Source organism: Volvox carteri (genome assembly GCF_000143455.1).
Source record: "Volvox carteri f. nagariensis unplaced genomic scaffold VOLCAscaffold_1113, whole genome shotgun sequence".
Lineage (NCBI taxonomy): Eukaryota > Viridiplantae > Chlorophyta > Chlorophyceae > Chlamydomonadales > Volvocaceae > Volvox > Volvox carteri.
This window is the reverse complement of record NW_003308454.1, coordinates 1-987: the sequence shown is the minus strand read 5'-3', so window position 1 is coordinate 987 and position 987 is coordinate 1. Positions and strand designations below refer to the sequence as shown.

Genomic DNA, 987 nt, shown 5'->3' with positions numbered 1-987 from the left:
TCTTGATGCTACTTTTATATTCGTGTTAGGTTTATAAATGTCACGAGCTAAAACTCGACCGATGATACGATTTTGAGCTGAAACAATTGTTTTATTACCTTCTTTCATGTCTGTTAAAAAAATGCCTTTTTGTGTACCACAATCATAGTGTGAAATAATTACATGTTGGGCAACATCTACTAAACGACGCGTTAAATAACCAGCATTTGCTGTACGAAGAGCAGTATCTACAATACCTTTACGAGCTCCATAACTAGAAATAATATATTCAGTTAATGTTAATCCTTCGCGGAAATTGCTCCTAATTGGGAAGTCTATAATTTGACCTTGAGGATCAGACATTAAACCACGCATCCCTACTAATTGTCTAACTTGAGAAATGTTTCCTCGAGCTCCTGAAAAAGCCATCATGTAAACAGGATTTAAAATATCTGTTTCTTCAAAATAATTAATTACTTCTTGTTTAAGTTGTTCACTTGTACGATGCCATGTATCAATTAGTCTTTGAAAGCGCTCTACAGCCGTAATATCAGCTCGCTGGTATTGATGAACTGTTAATTTTGTTAATTGTTCTGCTTCTAACAATAATGTATTTTTTTTGGGTGGAATTTTTAAATCATCAATACCTAAAGAAATACCTGCTTTAGTTGCATATTCAAAACCCGTTTTTTTTAGCTGTTCTAATAATTCAACCGTTTTATATTGTCCATGTTTTTCTAATGTCCAAGAAACTAGGTTTTTTAAACGACCTTTATCAAATGTAAAATTAAAAAAAGGCGGTGTTTGTTTTTTATTTAAATCTACGGCATTTGTTATATATAGTACAAGTTTTGCTTTCGGACCGACTAGTGATAAATTATGGCAGCAGGACATTTTTGCTACGAAATTTCCTTTTATGACACAACATGAATGTAAATTTACTGAGTTTTTTCGTTTGTAATTATGTATGTAACCATATTGAGACATACTAATACTTTGATTTTTTGA

At 31.8% G+C, this 987-nt stretch overlaps 1 protein-coding gene across 1 annotated transcript; it reads right to left on the bottom strand.

The window, feature by feature from the left end:
* Positions 1 to 33: 33 nt before the first annotated feature.
* On the bottom strand, positions 34 to 873 carry VOLCADRAFT_72009 (uncharacterized protein; the record flags this gene model as incomplete). The annotated part of the gene is made up of 1 exon (XM_002959874.1): positions 34 to 873. A coding segment is annotated over one exon (840 nt), but the record flags the coding sequence as incomplete, so codon positions are not given.
* Between the last annotated feature and the right edge of the window lie 114 nt (positions 874 to 987).